At 44.2% G+C, this 20870-nt stretch overlaps 1 protein-coding gene across 10 annotated transcripts in view; it reads left to right on the top strand.

Annotated features, from left to right (window-relative positions):
• The window catches only part of LOC105493181 (nucleolar and spindle associated protein 1), a 49553-nt gene that overhangs the window by 16371 nt on the left and 12312 nt on the right, over positions 1–20870 (top strand). The window contains exons 3-8 of one of the 10 annotated variants that reach the window (XM_071067071.1): positions 492–635; positions 2744–2840; positions 7837–7944; positions 9930–10039; positions 17106–17290; positions 20671–20771. In XM_071067071.1, coding sequence (XP_070923172.1) covers positions 492–635; positions 2744–2840; positions 7837–7944; positions 9930–10039; positions 17106–17290; positions 20671–20771 — 745 coding nt within the window. Of the gene's footprint in view, positions 1–491; positions 636–2698; positions 2859–7836; positions 7945–9929; positions 10040–17102; positions 17291–20670; positions 20772–20870 lie in introns of all 10 variants that reach the window. The other 9 variants (XM_071067070.1, XM_071067069.1, XM_071067068.1 and 6 more) reach the window with 9 other exon arrangements.

Genomic DNA, 20870 nt, shown 5'->3' with positions numbered 1-20870 from the left:
ACCGTGTCTGTCCTAAATATAATTCTTTTTTTTTTTTTTTTTTTTTTGAGACGGAGTCTTGCTCTGCCGCCCAGGCTGGAGTGCAATGGCTGGATCTCAGCTCACTGCAAGCTCCACCTCCCGGGTTCACGCCATTCTCCTGCCTCAGCCTCCCGAGTAGTTGGGACTACAGGCGCCCGCCACCGCACCCGGCTAGTTTTTTGTATCTTTTAGTAGAGACGGGGTTTCACCGTGTTAGCCAGGATGGTCTCGATCTCCTGACCTCGTGATCCGCCCGTCTCGGCCTCCCAAAGTGCTGGGATTACAGGCTTGAGCCACCGTGCCCGGCCCTAAATATAATTCTTGTCTTTGCCTACAATTTACTGCTAGAGAGTTTTAAATTTTTTCTTTTGCATATGTAATATGTTTTTTATTCTGTCTAAATTCTGATTCTTCCTGAGCATTATAACTGTAATGCATAGCACATAGCAGAGTAATACCTCTCTTTTCAGGATGAAAGTCAAACTTCTGCATCCTCTTGTGATGAGACTGAGATACAGATCAGCAACCAGGAACAAGCTGAGAGAGAGCCAACTGGCCATGTCACCAAAACAAGGAGAAGGCGCAGGACTGTCCGTGTGGACCCTGACTCGCAGGTGAATGGAAATATACAAATTGAAAATATAGGGCCAGGCGCAGTGGCTCAAGCCTGTAATCCCAGCACTTTGGGAGGCCGAGACGGGCGGACCACGAGGTTAGGAGATCGAGACCATCCTGGCTAACACGGTGAAACCCCGTCTCAACTAAAAAATACAAAAAACTAGCCGGGAGAGGTGGCGGGTGCCTGTAGTCCCAGCTACTAGGGAGGCTGAGGCAGGAGAATGGCGTAAACCCGGGAGGTGGAGCTTGCAGTGAGCTGAGATCCGGCCACTGCACTCCAGCCTGGGCGACGGAGCAAGACTCCGTCTCAAAAAAAAAAAAAGAAAATATACCACCACCTATGCCAAAATTGGTATACTCTTAGGGAGCTTTCTTTTTAAATTCCCATGTGATGTTATGTGTTTGTAAGCTTACTGTATGCTGTAAGCTCCATGAAAGCCCAGACCCGAGTCCAGCTGCTCATCACTGCATCCCAGGGCTTGGCCCTCAGGAAGCACTTTTTAAGTATTAAGCTCACATTAAATATTTGTTGTATAAATATGAACATTCATTAAGTGTTCACTTAAGTGAGGTGTAGTAGATAGGTAGGAAAGAGAAACAAGCATTAAATGTGCTTTTTGTTGTTTTTTTCATTGGTTTGTTTAAATTCTCCTTCCTACCTTGCCCCTGGCCTGGTGATCACCCTGTACTTAGTCTTTCAGCAGTGTGATCACATGATTAGCAAGGGGCTTCCCTCGCTTGCTTTCTGTAGACTCTGGTTTTATTCTTTTATCTTATCCTTTCATTCAAATGTAATTTTTACAAAGCACAGTCTTTTTTTTTTTTTTTTTGTCTTTTTTTTGAGATGGAGTTTCCACTCTTTTCCCCAGTGTGGAGTGCAATGGCACCATCTCAGCTTACTGCAACCTCCACCTCCCAGGTTCAAGCAATTCTCCTGCCTCTGCCTCCTGAGTAGCTGGGATTACAGGCGGCCACCACCACACCCAGCTAATTTTTGCATTTTTAGTAGAGATGAGATTTCACTGTGTTGGCTGGGCTAATCTCGAACTCTTGACCTCTGGTGATCCACCCACCTTGGCCTCCCAAAGTGCTGGGATTACAGGTGTGAGCCACCATGCCCAGCCCCGAAACACAGTCTTAATTTTCTTTTCTATGTTCATATTGTTGCAGTAAACTGAGGAACGGAGAGACTAATACGGAGTACAGGAGGATTTGTTTGTTTTAGGCACACACCAGCTCAGAGGATTCACATCTGAAAGCTGAGCCTTGAACAAAGATAGCCAAGGTTTTTATAAGCAGCTTTACAGAAGCAAAATAAAAGCAATTAATCATACAGTAACAGGTTACATAATCTACAGCATAAAATAACTTGACTTAGCCAGTGGCCTTGTAGCTACATTAAAAGGAAAACAAGAACTGGCTAAATACAGACATTTGTAAAACATAATCATGCTAATCATGCTTAAGAAGCCTGGGAAAAGAGTAACAGTAAAAGAACTTGTGTTTCTCTTTTTTTTTTTTTCTTTCAACCTTGCTCTCGAATGGGGAAGGGGTTGGGGGGAGGGTGGTGTCTGGAGCTTATTCCTTTGGCCTTGGCTATTCAGACAGCGTTATCTCTAACTGTCTTTAAAGGGAGCTGCTAGGCAGAGGAAAACTTGTTCTTTTCTTTTGAACTCTTGCCTTGCCACATTCTGGGCCTTAGCTTTTACTTTTCTTGGAGTGAATAAATGCAGCACTTTTTATTATTATTATTTAAGTTTCTGCCTCAATATAGTCACTTGCTCAGTAGACTATCTATGTTTCTTCATTTGTCCTTGCTAAGACAGTTAATCTTGCCATTTCTATTTTCCTCTTAATGTGCCCTATTATCTCCTATTCTCAAATTTACATCCTCATGACATTTGATAAGGCAGAGAACCAAATCTACCACCAAAAATCTCATTATCCTACTTTTCTTCCTTTAACCCCTTTTCCTCCTCACTTTGGTACTTGTCTTTGGAAGGCAGCAATTATTTCTTATTTATCATCAAAATATTTTATTTTCTTTTTAAATTTGTAGCAGAATCATTCAGAGATAAAAATAAGTAATCCCACTGAATTCCAGAATCATGAAAAGCAGGAAAACCAGGATCTCAGAGCTACTGCAAATGTTCCTTCTCCACCAGATGAGCACCAAGGAGCTGAGAATGCTGTTTCCTCAGGTAAACGTGGAATAAATGGTATGTCAAGTGACTTGAAAAACCAAAATTGCTAGAAGTAGCTGGGTACATTAGTTTCCTAGGACTGTCGTGACAAAGCACCACAAACTGGACAGCTTACAAAAACAGAAATTTACTCTTTCATAGTTCTAGAGGCTGGAAGTCCAAAATCTATGTGTCAGCGGGACCATGCTTCTCTGAGACTCTGGGTGGAATCCTTCCTGACTACTCTGACTACTCTGCGATGGCTGTCGATGCCTGGTGTTCCTTGGGTTGCAGCTGCATCATGCCAGTCTCTGGCTCTGACAGTGCATGACATTCTCCCTATATGTCTCTTTAATAGGACACCAGTCATATTGGATTAGGATCCACCCAAATAGGCCAAGCATAGTGGCTGATGCCTGTAATCCCATTACTTTAGGAAGCCAAGTCAGGAGGATTGCTTGAGCCTAGGAGTTTAGGACCAGCCTGGGCAACATGGCGAGACCCTGTCTCTACAAAAAGTCAAAAGAATCAGTCAGCCATGATGGTGCACATCTGTGGTCCCAGCTACTCAGGAGGCTGAGGTGACAGGGTCGCTTGAACCCAGGAGGTTAAGGCTGCAGTGGGCCATCTTCATACCACTTCACCCCAGCGTGTACAGAGTGACACCCTATCTCAAAAAATTAAAAGAATGTCCAAATGATGTCATTTTAACCTTAATACATCTGAAAAAAATTCCTATGTCTAAATAAGGTCATGTGACAGGTACCAGTGGTTAGGACTTCAACATATCTTTTAGGGGCCACAATTCAACCCATAGCACCATGTTATAGAATTTCTTTTTTTTTTTTTTTTAGACAGAGTCTTGCTCTGTCGCCCAGGCTGGAGTGCAAAGGTGCAATCTCTGCTCACTACAACCTCCGCCTCCTGGGTTCAAGCAATTCTCCTGCCTCAGCCTCCCAAGTAGCTGGGATTACAGGTGCGTGCCACCAGGCCCAGCTAATTTTTGTATTTTTAGTAGAGATGGGCTTTCACCATGTTGGCCAGGCTGGTCTCGAACTCCTGACCTCGTGATCCACCCACCTCAGCCTCCCAAAGTGCCGAGATTACAGGCATGAGCCACCGCACCTGGCCTTCCTTTCACTTCCTTTTGCTTACTAAACCTCTGCTCCTAAAAAATAAAAATAATAAATAAATAAATAAATGAAAATAAAATATCTCAGTATCAGTTTCACCTGGGCAAATCTGCTAGGGCCCTGAGCCTTGCCAGAGGAGGAGTTAGAGAGATTGAGGGAGGATAATCCATTCCAGTATTCACCAAGCAGTTAAATCTGGAATTTCTAATCCTGAGCCTTCTCATTTTCCCTAAAACTTTGAGTGTCATACTGAATCTAGAAAATTACAGGAAAAAATGTTCTGATTCCTTGGGTCTGAGATGGGCCTGAGAATCTTCAGTTTTTAACAAGTCTCCCAGGTAATTTTTTACTTTTTATTTTTTTGAGACAGGGTCTTGCTCTGTTGCCCAGGCTGGAGTGCAATGGTGCGATCTCAGCTCACTGCAGCCTTAGCCTCCCGAGTAGCTGGGACTACAGGCATGCACTACCATGCTCAGCTAATTTTTGTAGTTTTAGTAGAGATGGGCTTTCACCATGTTGCCCAGGCTAGTCTCAAACTCCTGAGCTCCAGTAATCTGCCCACTTCAGCCTCCGAAAGTGCTGGGATTACAGGTGTGAGCCACCATGCCTGGCCAATATTTTTCAATACAGGCCAGTTTTTTGTCCTCTGAGTTGGTTTGTCTAATACGTCCTCATGTTTAGATTCAGACTAGGAACTGTTGGCAGGAATCCCACAGAGCAATGCTGTTGCTTTCTCAGTAGGCACCCTAGGAGGCACAAGTGCTGGGTGTTCCTATGACTAGTCTTGTTAACTTCCATGTCTGCTAGGTTGCTCCTTTGTGAAGTTACTCTTTTACCACTTGTAATTAATAAGTATCCTGTGGAGAGTTACTCTACATAAGTATCCTTTTTTCGTTTGTTTCATTTTGTTTTGAGACAGTATCTCTCTCTGTTGCCCAGGCCAGAGTGCAGTGACAGGATCTAGGCTCACTGCAACTTGTGCCTCCTAGTCTCAAGCAATTCTACTGCTTCAGCCTTCCGAGTAGCTGGGATTATAGGTGTGCACCACCATGCCTGGGTAGTTTTTGTCTTTTCAGTAGAGACAGGGTTTCACCATGTTGGCCAGGCTGGTCTCCAACTCCTAACCTCAGGTGATCTGCCCGCTTTGGCCTCCCAAAGTGCCAGGATTCCAGGCATGAGCCACCAAGCCCTGCCAAATACCCTGTTTCTCATGAAACTTTCACTTTCTGGTTTTATAGCCAAAGTCTAAGCAGAAGCCCCTGCAACCATTCCAACTCTGACAGAACATTGTTTTGCCTTGTTTTACGGATACATTGGGGAAACTTAAGGACGAGAACTTTAGAAATGGTATTTCTTGGAAACCTACTTGCTTATAAATCAGTGATTGAAAGAAAATTTTAAAAAAAATTAGTAAGAGATGAAAGCTCATTGAATATTTTTAAAATAGATTACTTCAAGTTGAAAAAGATGTAAGATTGAGGCTTTCTTATATTTTAAGATTAGACTCATAGCTCTATAGCATATTATACGGGGCCCTTTATGGTTTAACCCGCTATCTGTCCTATTCCCAATGTCCTCCCCTCCCTCTTATGTACCCTACACTTCAGCAATTTCAGCCTACCTCAGTTTCTCTGAATGTCATTATTTCCACTGTACTATAACCTTATATATCACTATTGTTCCCTCTGCCTGGTATGGTTCTTTTCCTTCCTTGCCTAATAAATTCCATTAAGGTCAAAAAAATAAGCGACAGAATTTGAGAAATGATTATGGTAAGTGGGAAAAAATTACCTAACCTAATATATACCATAATTTCAACTGGAGTTAAATAATAATAATAATAAGCTGGCTACAGTGGCACATGCCTGTAGTCCCAGCTACTCTGGAGGCTGAAGCAGAAGTATCACTTGTGCCCAGGAGTTTGAGACTAGCTGGGCAACATAGTGAGACCCTGTCTCTTAAAACAAGCAAACAGGCCAGGTGCAGTGGCTCTCGCTTGTAATCCTTACACTTTGAGAGGCCAAGGTTGGTGGATTACCTGAGGTCAAGAGTTCAAGACCAGCCTGGCTATAAACAAACAAACAAATGACCACAACCAAAATAAGCAGAAGAAGCAGAGGACCAGAGGAAATATGCCAGATGTTCATGGTGTTTCTTTGGCTGATTGGATTACCTGACTTTTATCACATCAGTTGTAACGATATTATGTTCATAATAAAAACTGAAAAAGTTGTTTTTTAACCGATACGTATATGTTTAAATTTAATTTATATTAAATAATGTTTTAACAATAGAGACGGGGTCAGGGCCAGGCATGGTGGCTCACTCCTGTAATCCCAGCACTTTGGGAGGTCAAGGTGGGCAGATCACGAGGTCAGGAGATGGAGACCATCCTGACTAACACGGTGAAACCCCATCTCTACTAAAAATACAAAAAGTTGGCCGGGCATGGTGGCGGATGCCTGTAGTCCCAGCTACTCAGGAGGCTGAGGCAGGAGAATGGCATGAACCCAGGAGGCAGAGCTTGCGGTGAGCCGAGATGGCGCCACTGCACTTCAGTCTAGGCGACAGAGGGAGACTCCATCTCAAAAAAAAAAAAAAAACACGGCCGGGCGCGGTGGCTCAAGCCTGTAATCCCAGCACTTTGGGAGGCCGAGACGAGCGGATCACGAGGTCAGGAGATCGAGACCATCCTGGCGAACACCGTGAAACCCCGTCTCTACTAAAAAAATACAAAAAAAAACTAGCCGGGCGAGGTGGCGGGCGCCTGTAGTCCCAGCTACTCGGGAGGCTGAGGCAGGAGAATGGCGTAAACCTGGGAGGCGGAGCTTGCAGTGAGCTGAGATCCGGCCACTGCACTGCAGCCCGGGCTACAGAGCGAGACTCTGTCTCAAAAAAAACAAAACAAAACAAAACAGAGATGGGGTCTCGCTGTGTTGCCCAGGCTCGTCTCAAACTCCTGTGCCCAAGCCATCTGCCCATCTCAGCCTCCCAAAGTGCTGGGATTACAGGCATGAGCCACTGCACCTGGCCAACTTTCTGTATTTTTATTTTATGTATTTATTTTTTTTGAGACAGAGTCTTGCTTTGTTTCCAGGCTGGAGTGCAATGGTGCAGTCTCGGCTCACTGCAACCTCCGCCTCCCGTTTTCAAGCAATTCTCCTGCCTCAGCTTCCCGAGTAGCTGGGATCACAGGCACACCCCACCTCGCCCAGCTAATTTTTGTATTTTTAGTAGAGACGGGGTTTCACCATGTTGGCCAGGATGGTCTCGATCTCTTGGACTCATGATCCACCTGCCTCAGCCTCTCAACGTGCTGGGATTACAGGTGTGAGCCACTGGGCTCCACAGGCGTCAGAAAATTTCTGAATGCCTACTTGAAGCATATGAACTGTAATCGTAGGAATGCTGTAACTAATTCTTTGTGCTCCTTATGTGCTATTTCTACAACCACCTTGGCAGAGCCTACCATGTGAAAATGCTCTGTTAACTTACACATATTTCTTTTTCCTTTCTTTTTTTTTTTTTTTTTTTTTAAAGAGATGGAGTCTCACTCTATTGCCCAGGCTGGAGTGCAGTGGTGCGATCTTGGCTCACTGCAAGCTCCGCTTCCCCGGTTCATGCCATTCTCCTACCTCAACCTCCGAAGTTGCTGGAACTACAGGCACCCGCCACTACGCCCGGCCAACTTTTTGTATTTTTAGTAGAGACGGGGTTTCACCATGTTAACCAGGATGGTCTCAATCTCCTGACCTCGTGATCCGTCCGCCTAGACCTCCCAAAGTGCTGGGATTACAGGCGTGAGCCACCATGCCCGGCCACATATTTCTTAATGAGAACTTTTTTGATATCCTTCATTATTTCTGTGTCTTTGGATTTAGGTAACAAAGATTCAAAGGTACCTTCAAAAAGAAAGAAATCTGTCTACACGGATGAGTCATCCAAACCTGGAAAAAATAAAAGAACTGCAATCACTACTCCTACTCCAAGTAAGTTTTGTAGGCAAAGCCATAATAAGTAATGGTTGCCCCACTTCAAACTGATGTTGGACTGGAACAGCTAAAAGCATAGAGGCTGGAACCAGTTTACATTCTAGTTCTCTCATCTTTTAGGCTTAAGATCTTGGGGAAATTACTCATCTTCAATAAACTCACTTCCTCAGTGTAAAGTGGAAATAGTTATACTATAGTACCTATTTCTTTTTTTTTTTCTTTTTTTTTTTTTGAGACAGGGTCTTGCTCTCTCGCCTAGGCTAGAGTGCAGTGGCGTGATCTTGGCTCACTGCAACCTCTGCCTCCCAGGTTCAAGTGATTCTCCTGCCTCAGCCTCCTGAGTAGCTGGGACTACAGGTGTGCTCCACCACGACCAGCTGATTTTTGTATTTTCAGAAGAGACGGGGCTTCACCATGTTGGCCAGCATGGTCTCGATCTCTTGACCTCATGATCTGCCTGCCTCAGCCTCCCAAAGTGCTGAGATTCCAGGTGTGAGCCACCCTGCCTGGCCTATAGTACCTATTTCATCAGGTTGATAGATACATAAATTGAGAATACTTTTTCCACTACTGCTTCCCTATCATGGCAAATAGCATGCAGCAAGGATTCAATAAACATCTGATGAATGAATGTACGAAGTACTTGGTACAATGCCCACCTTCTAATAAGTTTTTCATAAGTCTAAATGACTCTGTTTTTGGACATGTAATTCTTCTTCTCTCTTGTATTGTTGGAACATTGCTTGGCACATAGAATGTTGATTATTATATTTATAGTAGTTACAATGCTGCTCATCTTATATTCAAAATTCAGTAAATGTTCATATACTTAATCAGAACAGGATACAGCAGGGGTCAGCAAACTGCTGCCTCCCTTGGCCTGTCTTATATCCTTTGAGCTAATAATGGTTTTTATATTTTTTAAAGAATTTAAAAACAAGAAGAATGGCCAGGCATGGTTCTCACACCTGTAATCCCAGCACGTTGGGAGGTGCAGGGGGGTGGATCACCTGAAGTCGGGAGTTTGAGAACAGACTGGCCAGCATGGTAAAACCCCGTCTCTACTAAAAATACAAAAAAATTAGCTGGATATGGTGGCAAGTGCCTTTAACCCCAGCTACTCAGAAAACTGAGGCAGGAGAATCGCTTGAACCCAGGAGGCGGAGGTTGCAGTAAGCCAAGATCACGCCATTGCACTCTAGCCTGGGTAACAGAGCAAGACTCCATCTCAAAAAAAAAAAAATAAAAACAAGAAGAATATGAGACAGAGACCATATCACATGTTGCCATAAGGCCTAAAATACTTTTTTTGTTTGTTTTCTTTTTGTTTTTGAGATGAAGGTTTGCTCTTATTGCCCAGGCTGGATACCTCCCGGGTTCAAGCGATTCTCCTGCTTCAGTGTCCTGAGTAGCTGGGATTACAGGCATGTGCCACCACACCCGGCTAATTTTTGTATTTTTAGTAGACAGGGTTTCTCCATGTTGTTCAGGCTGGTCTCGAGCTCCCGACCTCAGGTGATCTGCCCACCTTGGCCTCCCAAAGTTCTGGGATTACAGTTGGGAGCCACCATGCCCAGCCAAGCCTTAAATACTTTTATCTAGCCCTTTATAGAATAAGTTTATCAGTCGTTGACATACAGCATTATAAAATATCAAATTCATGATTAAATAAAGACCACTTGTGACTAATTGGTAAGGGAGAAGATAAATCTTCTACTGTCATCCTCTGGACTAAACCAAGATGTCAATTTAGTGAAATTTGTCAATGAGGAGATGGTGAATGTTTGATAGTTTATAAGATGAATGTGCTTTGCCCCTGAGTTTCCAAAAACTAAGTATTTTGAAATTAATGTTTTAGCAAAAATTATATTGAAGTTGAATGTCAGGGATGCAAAAAAGAGAATAAGTGTTAACGGAAAAACACAGAGAAGGTAAATGGATTTTGTTTTGTTACTAACTTTTATATTGGGGGAACATTCTAGACTTTAAGAAGCTTCATGAAGCTCATTTTAAGGAAATGGAGTCCATCGATCAATATATTGAGAGAAAAAAGAAACATTTTGAAGAACACAATTCCATGAATGATCTGAAGGTATGTAGATAAAATTATGTTCTTAATGGGACTAAACTGTTTGATTATAATTTTGAAACTATATAACACCATGGTTACAACAACTGGCTATCACTCTACCAGTAGATTTGTTTGAGTTTAATATATCTTTATCTAAAACTTGCTTTCCCCTACTCTGAGAATTTTCAAAATCCTCTGGATAAAACTGAATCCATGGCCAAGCGCAGTGTCTCATGCCTGCAATCCTAGCATTTTGGGAGGCCAAGGCAGGTGGATTACCTCAGATCAGGAGTTCAAGGCCAGCCTGGCCAACATGGTGAAACCCTGTCTCTACAAAAAAATACAAAAAATTAGCAGGGGTTGGCACACGCCTGTAATCCCAGCTACTCAGGAGGCTGAGGCAGGAGAATCACTTGAACCAGGAGGCCAAGGTTACAGTGAGCCAAGATCATGCCACTGTGCTCCAGCCTGGGTGACAGAGTGAGACTCCATCTGAAAAAACAGAAAACAGTGAATCCTGACTATGAGAAACTATTTCCAAAATGGCAATGTCATTCTACTTTCCATATTCAGATGTTTTGCCTATTACTTTCATTGAGGATGAACCAACTTATGGCTGAAGCCGTCTTCTTTCCCTTGTCCCTTATGTAAAGAAAAATGGGTGATTAATAGTGGCAAACCTGAAGGGTTCCTGTGGTAACAGCTCCCTCTAGGGCTTTCAGTCCAGGTCCCACAGGACTCAAAGCCTCCTCAAAGTAAGAGAAGGTGATAAAGTCAACTCTGAGACTGAGTTAGCAGAGTAGTGAGTTAATAACATTCTAGCAAGTTGATGTTATTGGTATCTGGTGTTAAGGCAGTGCCGAAGGGAGGGCAAGAAACACATTTTTAAATATTGATTGATTTATGTATTTTTCTTATAAAGTCAGGGTCTCCCTGTGATGCCCAGGCTCTCCTTGAATGCCTAGGCTCAAGTGATCCTCCCACCTCAGCCTCCCAAAGTGCTGGGATTACAGGTGTGAGCCACCAGATTATATTTATTTCTATTCGCTGTATTTAATTCTTAACCCCATGTTTATGTTACATAACTTCCCTATTTCTTAAAAATAATTTAAGGCCTATTCTCAAAATAATTTAAGTTTATGGTATTAAATATAAAATAGTATAGTCAATTTAAAAGCACTGTTAGTGGGTACAGTATTGATTACCATCAGTCTCTCAGCTGAGTTTAAGTTTTCTGGCAGCTAGGGCCAAGAGGAAAACTCACTGGGTGATAAGTTGTAAATAATTTTATTTAAGTACCTAAGCTTCTTGGTGAGAAGCTTCATTGAAATAATAAACATTCATTTTAACAATGTAAAACCACTGTTACAACAATTTTTTTTTCTTTTTTTTTTTGAGACAGAGTTTTGCTCTTGTTGCCCAGGCTGGAGGGCAATGGTACGGTCTCAGCTCACTGCAACCACCTCTGCCTTCCTAATTCAAGCGATTCTCCTGCCTTAGCCTCCCCAGTAGCTGAGATTACGGGCACCCGCCACCACACCCAGCTAATTTTTATATTTTTAGTAGAGATGGGATTTCATTATGTTTGGCCAGGCTGGTCTCGAACTCCTGACCTTAGGTGATCAACCCACCTCCCAAAGTGCTGGTATTACAGGCATGAGCCACCGCTCCCATCCTCACTGTTACCACATTTGAAGGCCCTGTTTATCAAACTTTTTTTTTTTTTTTTTTTTGAGATGCAGTCTCACTCTGTCACCCAGGCTGGAGTGCAGTGGTGCCATCTTGGCTAAACCTCTGCCTCCCGGGTGCAACAGATTATTTTGCCTCAGCCTACCAAGTAGTTGGGATTACAGGTGCCCACCACCACACCCGGCTAATATTTGTATTTGTAGTTTTATTTATTTATTTTTTTAGACAGAATCTCATTGTGTTGCCCAGGCTGGAATGCAGTGACACAATCTCGGCTCACTGCAAACTCTGCCTCCTGGATTCAAGTGATTCTCCCACCTCAGCCTCCCAAGTACCTGGGATTACAGGCGACCATCACCACGCCCAGCCAATTTTTGTTTGTTAGTTTGTTTTGACGCAGAGTTTCGCTCTTGTTGTCCAGGCTAGAGTGTAATGGTGCAATCTTGGCTCACCGCAACCTCCACCTCCCAGGTTCAAGCGATTCTCCTGCCTCAGCCTCCTGAGTAACTGGAATTATAGGCGCTCGCCATCACGCCTGGCTAATTTTTTGTATTTTTAGTAGAGATGGGGTTTCACTATGTTGGCCAGGCTGGTCTTGAACTCATGACCTTGTGATCCACCCACCTCAGCCTCCCAAAGTGCTAGGATCACAGGCATGAGCCACGTCCCCCAGCCCCTGCTACTTTTTATATTTTTAGTAGAGACAGGATTTCACCATGTTGGCCAGGCTGGTATCAAACTCCTGACTTCAGGTGATCCACCCACCTCGGCCTCCCAAAGTGCTGGGATTTCAGGCGTGAGCCACCGCTCCTGTCCTCACTGTTACCACATTTGAGCATTTGAGGGCACAGTTTATCAGTCTCTCTTTTTTTTTTTTTTTTTTTGAGACAAGTGTCACTCTGTCACCTAGGCTGGAGTGTAGTGGTGCAATCTTGGCTTACTGCAACCTGCACCTCCCAGGTTTGACAGATTTCGCCAGCATTGCAAAACCCTGTCTCTACTAAAAATACAAAAAATACCCAGCCGTGGTGGTGAGCACCTGTACTCCCAGCTACTCAGGAGGCTGAGACAGGAGAATCACTTGAACCCAGGAGGCGGAGGTTGCAGTGGGTGGAGGTCATACTATTGCACTCCAGCCTGGGCAACAGATCAAGACTCCATCTCAAAAAAACAAAAAAAATAGGCCGGGCATGGTGGCTCACACTTGTAATCCCAGCACTTTGGGAGGCTGAGGCAGGCGGATCACCTGAGGTCAGTGGTTTGAGACCAGCCTCACCAACATGGAGAATCCCCGTCTCTACTAAAAATACAAAATTACTCATCATGGTGGTGCATGCCTGTAATCCCAGCTACTCGGGAGGCTGAGGTAGGAGAATTGCTTGAACCCGGGAGTCAGAGGTTGCAGTGAGCTGAGATCATGCTATTGCACTCCAGCCTGGGCAACAAGAGTGAAATTCCACCTCAGAAAAAATAATAAATTTACTTTAATTTAATTTTAAAAAGCTTTCAGCCAGTCACAGTGGCTCACACCTGTCAATCCAGAACTTTGGGAGGGTGAGGCCGAAGGATCACGTGAACCCCGGTGTTCAAGACCAACCTGGGCAATACAGTGAGACTCCATCTCTAAAGAAAAAAAAACAGTCAAGCTGCTGCTTTGTATATTTTGTAATATGGATGACATAATTTTCTAAGTAAAAGTTAAGAACAGAGCAAGAGGCCGGGTGCGGTGGCTCACGCCTGTAATCCCAGCACTTTGGGAGGCCGAGGCAGGTGGATCACAAGGTCAGGAGATCGAGACCATCCTGGCTAACACAGTGAAACCCCGTCTCTACTAAAAATACAAAAAAAAATTAGCCGGGCGCAGTGGCAGGCGCCTGTAGTCCCAGCTACTTGGGAGGCTGAGGCAGGAGAATGGCGTAAACCCGGGAGGCGGAGCTTGCAGTGAGCCGAGATCGCGCCAATGTACTCCAGCCTGGGCGACAGAGCGAGACTCCGTCTCAAAAAAAAAAAAAAGAACAGAGCAAGAACAACTGTCTCAACCATAAACTTTGAGAATTACCCTAGAAGATGTGTTGAATAAACAAATAGTTTATCTTACTTTTTAGTATAACTCCAGCCTGGTAGACCCATCTGAATGAGTTTAGTTCTAAAATGACACTGTTCACCCTGAATGTTTAAGGAATTGGCCTATCAGATGTATAACTTGGTATGATCTCTTTGGAGACTAGAGAATAAAAAAAACCAATTACAATAACTTCACCATACCTGAGATGAAGTTGCTCTTGGCACATTTGGGGTTTGATCGTTTGGATGGTGATGGACAATAATAAGCAGATATCCTAAAGAGAATCATTCTGGCCATGACAGCCTCTCTTTGACTTTCATGGTAACAGAAGGCAGACTTGTTTGATCTAGTTGTCAAATGGCCTCTAAAAAGATCAGAAAACTATCTGGGTGTGGTGGCTCATGCCTATAATCCCACCTACTTGGGAGGCTGAGGTCGGAGGGTTGCTTGAGCCCAGGAGTCAAAGACCAGGCTGGGCAACATAGCACAACCCCATCTCAAATAAACAAACACCTACATACCTACGTTTAATTAATTTATTTTAATTATTCTTTTTTTTTTGAGACGGAGGCTCGCTGTGTCGCCCAGGCTGGAGTGCAGTGGCCGGATCTCAGCTCACTGTAAGCGCCGCCTCTCGGGTTTACAGCATTCTGCTGCCTCAGCCTCCTGAGTAGCTGGGACTACAGGCACCCGCCACCACGCCTGGCTATTTTTTTGTACTTTTAGTAGAGACGGGGTTTCACCGTGTTAGCCAGGATGGTCTCGATCTCCAGACCTCGTGATCTGCCCGTCTCGGCCTCCCAAAGTGCTGGGATTACAGGCTTGAGTCATCACGCCCGACCAATTATTCATTTATAATAAAAAGATCGAAAACTTGTATTCCAGGGTACCTTATATAGTTATAAATCTCTATACTTTATAATTGTCTATTTTTATGCAGTTTTGCTTTTTCTCAATTTTTACTTATTTATCTATATTAATGGTATATATTATCTAATTATACATATATAATTTTTTTTCTTTTTTTTTGAGACAGTCTCACCCTGTCACGCAGGTGATAATTCAGTGGTGCAGTGATGGTTCACTGCAGCCTCAACCTCCTGGGCTCAGGTGATCCTCACACCTCAGCCTCCTTAGTAGCTGGGACGATAGTCATGCACTACTACACCCGGCTATTTTTCAGTATTTTGCAGAGACAGCCCTCACTGTGTTGTCCAGGCTGGTCTCAAACTCCTAGGCTCAAGCACTCCTCCCTCTTCTGCTTCCCAAAGTACTGGGATAACAGGCATGAGCCACCAGATTATATTTATTTCTAGTCCCTGTATTTAATTCTTAACCTACATTTTTACTTTTCTAAATATTAATTTCAATTGTCATATCTCAGTTGACAGGTAATAGAGTTAATTTTTTCTGCTTGCAACGGATCTTAGACCAATGATAATAAGATATTCAGTTACTCTTTGTGCCTTGACAGTATCTAAGAAAGATACCCTAAGTGAAACCCTTCAAGCATTTGTTTCCTTCCCTCTTTTTGTTTTTTGTTTTAAAGGACTTAAAAAAGCTATTGTTTGGGGATAGAGGGAGAGGGTGGAATTATTTGTAGATTCCACATGTTAAATATATAATAAGTTCTTTAAGTTTGTTTTTATAGAGACAAGATCTCCTAATGTTGCCCAGGCTGGTTATGAACTCCTGGGCTTAAGCGATCCTCCTGCCTCGGCCTCCCAAAGTGCTGAGATTGCAGGATGTGAGCCACTGCACCTGGCCTAAGTTTATATTTAATAAACTGTATATAACGTCTCAAAGCTTCTGTATTTCCAAAATAATCTCTTTTTTTCCCCCCTTTTTGACTACAAAGGACTGTTTTTCTACATTATGTCTCTAGTTAGAAAATGTCTGGCTAGGCTGGGCGTGGTGGCTTACGCCTGTAATCCTGGCAGTTTGGGAGGCTGAGACAGGCAGATCACAAGGTCAGCAGTTCAAGACCAGCCTGGCCAACATAGTGAAACCCCGTTTCTACTAAAAATACAAAAATTAGCCAAGTGTGGTGGCAGACGCCTGTAGTCCTAGCTACTTGGGAGGCTGAGGCAGAAGAATTGCTTGAACCTGAGAGGTGGAAGTTGCAGTGAGCTGAGACTGTGCCATTGCACTCCAGCCTGGGTGAAAGAAACACACTCCCTCTCAAAAAGAAAAGAAGGCCGGGCGCGGTGGCTCAAGTCTGTAATCCCAGCACTTTGGGAGGCCGAGACGTGCGGATCACGAGGTCAGGAGATCGAGACCATCCTGGCTAACACGGTGAAACCCCGTCTCTACTAAAAAATACAAAAACTAGCTGGGCGAGGTGGCGGGCGCCTGTAGTCCCAGCTACTCGGGAGGCTGAGGCAGGAGAACAGGCGTGAACCCGGGAGGCGGAGCTTGCAGTGAGCTGAGATCTGGCCACTGCACTCCAGCCTGGGCGACAGAGCGGGACTCCGTCTCAAAAAAAAAAAAAAAAAAAAAAGAAAAGAAAAGAAAATGCCTAGATAGCTGGGCACAGTGGCTCATGCCTGTAATCCAAACACTTTGGGAGACTAAGGCAGGCAGATCACTTGAGGTCAGGCATTTGAGACCAGCCTGGCCAACATGGCAACATCCTATCTCTAAAAATACAAAATTAGCTGGGCATGGTGGCAGGTGCCTATAATCCCAGCTACTCAGAAGGCTAAGGTGGGAGGATTGCTTGAACCTGGAAGGTGGAGATTGCAGTGAACCCATATCGTGCCACTTCACTTCAGCCTGGGCAACAGAGCCAGACTCTGTCTCAAATTTAAAAAAAAAAGAAAGAAAATGCCTGGGTCCATAGCAGCTGGGAAAGACTTTCTTGTAACTGATTACTCAGCCACAACCAGAAATTGCTCTTTATAGCAGAATCCTCATAGCGATAAATGGCAGGTAACTGTGGAGCCAGCCAGACAGGTAGAATAGGATGAGGTGAGGTAGTGGGGAAGGGAAAGATTCCAAATGGAGTTACAAATGAGGAATGAAACAGGGATAAATGGAAATGCTCTTCTGAACTTTGCCTAGGAGACAATACTGTATCACAGGCCAAGGCTTTTTTTTTTTTTTGAGATGTAGTCTCACTCTGTTGCCAGGCTGGAGTGCAATGGCATGAACTCGGCTCACTGCAACCTCCACCTCCTGGGTTCAAGTGATTCTCTTGCCTCAGCCTCCTGAGTAGCTGGGACTACAGGCGCGTGCCATGATGCTCAGCTAATTTTTGTATTTTGAGTAGAGAAGGGGTTTCACCATGTCGGAGGGCCAAGCTTTTAAAATGGTGCATTTTCTCTTCAGCAGCATCCCATCAATAAGGGAGGGGTCAGGACTCCAGTACCTCCAAGAGGAAGACTCTCTGTGGCTTCTACTCCCATCGGCCAGCGACACTCGCAAGGCCGGTCTTGTGGCCCTGCAAGTCAGAGTACCTTGGGTCTGAAGAGGTCACTCAAGCGCTCTGCTATCTCTGCAGCTAAAACAAGTGTCAGGTAAAGAAATCACTTCAAAATGTAATCATGAACAAGATTTTACATGGATCATATAAAAACATTTTTTTTTGGCAAATAATATTCGTACATACTCATGGGGGTACGTAGTGATGTTTCCTTTTTTTTTGAGACAGAGTTGCGCTCTCTTGCCCAGGCTGGAGTGCAGTGGCGCGATCTCAGCTCACTGCAACCTCCGCTTCCCGGGTTCAAGCGATTCTCCTGCCTCAGCCTCCCGAGTAGCTGGGACTACAGGTATGTGTCACCATGCCCGGCTAATTTTTTGTATTTTTAGTAGAGATGGGCTTTCATCATGTTAGCCAGGATGGTTTCAATCTCCTGACCTCATGATCCACCCACCTCAGCCTCCCAAAGTGCTGGTATTACAGGCGTAAACCACCACGCCCGGCCCATAGTGATGTTTTAATACATATATTGTATGGTAGTCAGATCAGGGTAATTAGCATATTCATCATCTCAAACAGTTATCATTTCTTTATATTTAGTATCCTCCTTCTAGCTATTTGAAACCACCATGCCCAGCTAATTTTGCAAGGTCTCACTATGTTGTCCAGTCTGGTCTTGAACTCTTGGGCTCAAGTGACCCTCCCGCCTTGGCCAACAAAAGTGCTGGGATTACAAACATGCAATTGCACCAGCCTTTTTTTTTTTTTTTTTTTTTTCTCAAATGGAGTATCACTCCATTGCCCAGGACTGCAGTGGCGAGATCTGGAATCACTGTAATCTCCTCCTCCCAGGTTCAAGCGATTCTCAGCCTCCCAAGTAGCTGGGACTACAGGCACGTACCACCACAACTGGCTAAGTTTTCATTTTTAGTAGAGACAGGGTTTCACCATGTTGGCCAGGCTGGTCTCAAACTCCTGACCTCAGGTGATCCACCTGCCTCGGCCTCCCAAAGTGCTAGAATTACAGGCACGAGCCACCGCACCTGGGCACACCCGGGTATACATACCTCTTAAATTTCTCATTCAAATCATGAATTGTTTTCCTGATTTCATTGACTTGTCTGTATTATTTTGTGTGTCTCACGGAGTTGCCCTAAGATTATTATTTTGAATTCTTTTTCTGGTATTTCATATATTTCCCTATGAATTGGGTTATTGGAGAATTACCATTTTTCTTTGGAAGTGACTTGTTTCCCTACATTTTCATGGTTTATGTGTCCTTGCATTGATTTCTACACATCTGTTAGGAAAGTGACCTCTTCCAATTTTATAGAGGAGGTTTCATAGGGAAGAACATACTCATATGAATAGGTCTTGGGGTGTCAGTTAAGTGGGGTGTGTTGGCCTTGGTTCTAAGTGGGCACAGGAATATAGTCTCTGTGTAGTTTCTTCAGCTGTAGTGCATTTGAGTGGCATTTGTAAGTCTCTCAGTAGCCTAGGCTAAGAGAGTTGGTAGCGATGGTGGCTTTGCCAGGTTTGGGACCGTGGGGCTGTTTCTCAGCCCCGGTATGCAGTTGCATGGCTGCTGGGCTGACCTTGGGGCATATCTACCAGAGGCTGCTTGCAACACTGCCTCTCAGGCCCTTACTAGGAGTACAGGGGCGTTGGGCAGGTCAGGGGCTTCTCTGCAGGGGTGAGGCATCTCACAGCTGTTTCTCAGGCCCTAGCCACAGGCACATAGCCACTCAGTCAGCACCGGAGTACTCCCAAAGTACTGGGATTATAGGTGTGAACCATCTCACCCAGCCTGCCCATGTTTTAATCAGATTTTCTTTTCCTGTTCTCCAATGTAGTTTTTAAAACTTAAAAACTTTAAAACTTAAAACTTAAGTTTAGAAGTCTATTTATTGAATTAGCTTGGAATATGAAGTACCTATAATTGGTAGTTCTGATTTCATTTAAGAACACCATGGCCCAGGAGCGGTGGCTCATGCCTGTAATCCCAGCACTTTGGGAGCCCGAGTTGGGTGGATCACCTGAGGTCAGGAGTTCAAGACCAGCCATGACCAACATGGTGAAACCTCGTCTGTACTAAAAATACAAAATTATCTGGGCATGGTGGTGCGCACCTGTAATCCCAGCTGCTTCGAAGGCTGAGGCAGGAGAATCGCATGAACCCAGGAGGTGGAGGTTGCAGTGAGCCAAGATCATACCATTGCACTCCAGCCTGGGCGACAGAGTGAAACGTCGTCTCAAAAAAAAAAGAACACCATGGTCAGAGGGTTGGCCCTTCACTGCAATGTACAGGTGGGTCTGGACTTCACACCATAAGATACCATTAATTGAATGAAGGCTCATTGTTATTTTATGAACCATTAAGAAAAATCAGACTAGGCTTGGTGGCTCACGCCTATAATCCCAGCACTTTGGGAGGCCAAGGCGGGCAGATCACAAGGTCAGGAGTTCAAGACCAGCCTGGCCAACATAGTGAAACCCCATCTGTACTAAAAATACAAAATTAGCCAGGCGTGGTGGTGCATGCCTGTAATCCCAGCTACTGGGGAGGCTGAGGCAGTAGAATCACTTGAACCTGGGAGGCAGAGGTTGCAGTGAGCCAAGATTGCACCATTGCACTCCAACCTGGGTGACAGAGTGAAACTCCATCTCGAAAAAAGAAAAAAATTAGCCAGGCACAGTGGCACATACCCATAGTCCCAGCTACTCAGGAGGCTGAGGCAGGAGGATGGCTTGAACCTAGGAGGCAGAGGTTGTAATGAGCTGAGATCACACCACTGCACTCCAGCCTGGGTGACAGAGCCAGAACCTGTCTCAAGAAAAAACCCTACCAATCAACTACTGACATCTTATGAATTGTAAAAACACATCCCAATTTCAGAGATGTTAAAATGTAGAAAAAATACTATCAGTGAATCAATCAAATACATTTGTGGCAATTTGCCATATGTAAAGAATGGTAAAGAATGGGTTTATTTCTCTACCACTCAAATGAATGACATTCTTTTAGGAAGATACAAGACCTGTTCTCACCACTCATCTAGCATAGCAGTCTTCTGTTCCCTGTGACTTCCCCTCACGAGGAGGAGGAGGAGGAGGAGGAGGAGGAGGAGGGAAGAGGAGAGAGGAAGGAGGAAGAAGAAGAAGAAGAAGAAGAAGGGGAGCTTTTGGCTTGCCTCTTGGACTATAATGAGACCTCCAGGCCTATTCCTCCAGCACCATCACAGGGAGAGCAGAAAAGACAAGAACATATTTTACAAATAACGTTAGTTGATATGTGATTTACTTTAGCATTAGCCTTTTAGGAATATGTCTCATCTGCAAAAGAGGTTCATTCCTATGACAAGTATTAATTGAGGCCCTTTTCACTGCTTGCTGATAGTCAAGTGGTTTTATTTATACGCTAGACACAAGTTACTCTTGCCACAGTACTCATGTCTTGTACTCTGCTGTCCTATTTAGGTTTTCAGCTGCTACTAAAGATAATGAGCATAAGCGTTCACTGACCAAGACTCCAGCCAGAAAGTCTGCACATGTGACCGTGTCTGGGGGCACCCCAAAAGGTGAGGCTGTGCTTGGGACACACAAAGACCACCAAGGGGAATTCTGCTGCTGGTAAAAAATAAATAAATAAATAAATCTGCTTCTTTTTTTTTTTTTTT

This window comes from Macaca nemestrina, chromosome 7, assembly GCF_043159975.1.
Source record: "Macaca nemestrina isolate mMacNem1 chromosome 7, mMacNem.hap1, whole genome shotgun sequence".
Taxonomy (NCBI): Eukaryota; Metazoa; Chordata; class Mammalia; order Primates; family Cercopithecidae; genus Macaca; species Macaca nemestrina.
This window is presented reverse-complemented; position numbering and strand designations above follow the sequence as displayed.